This window comes from Babylonia areolata, chromosome 26, assembly GCF_041734735.1.
Source record: "Babylonia areolata isolate BAREFJ2019XMU chromosome 26, ASM4173473v1, whole genome shotgun sequence".
Lineage (NCBI taxonomy): Eukaryota > Metazoa > Mollusca > Gastropoda > Neogastropoda > Buccinidae > Babylonia > Babylonia areolata.
In genome coordinates this window covers 41,650,682-41,651,755 of record NC_134901.1, presented here as the reverse complement: position 1 = coordinate 41,651,755, position 1,074 = coordinate 41,650,682, and the positions used below count along the sequence as shown (strand labels likewise).

The following is a 1,074-nucleotide window of genomic DNA, read 5'->3' as shown; positions in this document are numbered from 1 at the left end:
AATTCTTAAAGCACAACACCGACCCTGGAATATCTTACACACACACACACATACACACACACACAAACAAACAAACGCGCGTGCGTACACACAGCTGAAATGTTAACAAAAGAAATCGAAAACATCATACTTATAGAGGAAATTTCATCACAACCAAGAATTTTAGCATAAAACATAAAACAGGACGTCAGCACCTATATTCTCAAATAAAATTTCACGTACACACATATTTCTGCGGCAAGCACACACACACACACACAAACAAACAAAACACACACACCTCAGATTTATAACACTACTCCTTGGAAATCCCAAGCAAGTATGTATAATAAGATCAATAATATTCCAAGTCTTACCAGCAACAGGCAGAGAGAAAGGAGGCCAGCCCAAACAAATTTCATCGTCGAATCACTGGACACTGAACGGTCACTTCAAACTGCAACGATGTTAATGGAATGCGTACAACCAATATTCGATCAGGTCGTTTTTTCAAATAACAAATTTGTCTTAATGTTTTATGGTGTTTTTTTTTAATATTCTCGTGGTGTTTTTGTTTAGTTTTGTTTTCTCCTTTCTTTTTTTTCTCTTCTTCTTCTTTTCTTTTAACTGAGAGAGCGAATTGTCAGTGTTCGGTGCTGGAAAACCGTTTGCGTATAAGGCGGAGTGTATGTAATACGTGTTTTATCTGACTGGGGTTTATCTGCTACGATTTCTTTTGATGGTTTTAGCTCGTTCCTTCATGATAAGGAATGGTCAGTTTCGTCTTGAATGAATTATGTAGTGCGTTGAACGTTTAAGGTGTGCATGTGCATGTGCATGTGCGTGTGTGTGTGTGTGTATGTGTGTGCGTGTATGTGCGTGCGTGCGTGCTTGTGTGTATATGCGTGCGTGTGTGTGTGTACGTGCGTGTGTGTGTATGTGTGTTTGTGCGCGCGCGCGCGAGTGTGTGTGTGTATGCGTGCGTGCGTGTGTGTATATGTGCGTGCGTGCGTGTGCGTGTGTGTGTGTGTGTGCAGTTGAAATACAAGAATAAACCCATTGGGGCTGTTAGCCGTTGGAAGGAAATATGTTATA

The 1,074-nt window shown here is 40.8% G+C and overlaps 1 protein-coding gene across 1 annotated transcript in view; it reads right to left on the bottom strand.

Moving 5' to 3' along the window:
- The window catches only part of LOC143300144 (uncharacterized), a 4,619-nt gene extending 4,131 nt beyond the window's left edge, over positions 1–488 (bottom strand). Inside the window, exon 1 of the mRNA XM_076613680.1 lies at positions 357–488. Coding sequence (XP_076469795.1) covers positions 357–401 — 45 coding nt within the window. The 5' untranslated portion in view covers positions 402–488. The remainder of the gene's footprint in view (positions 1–356) is intronic.
- Between the last annotated feature and the right edge of the window lie 586 nt (positions 489–1,074).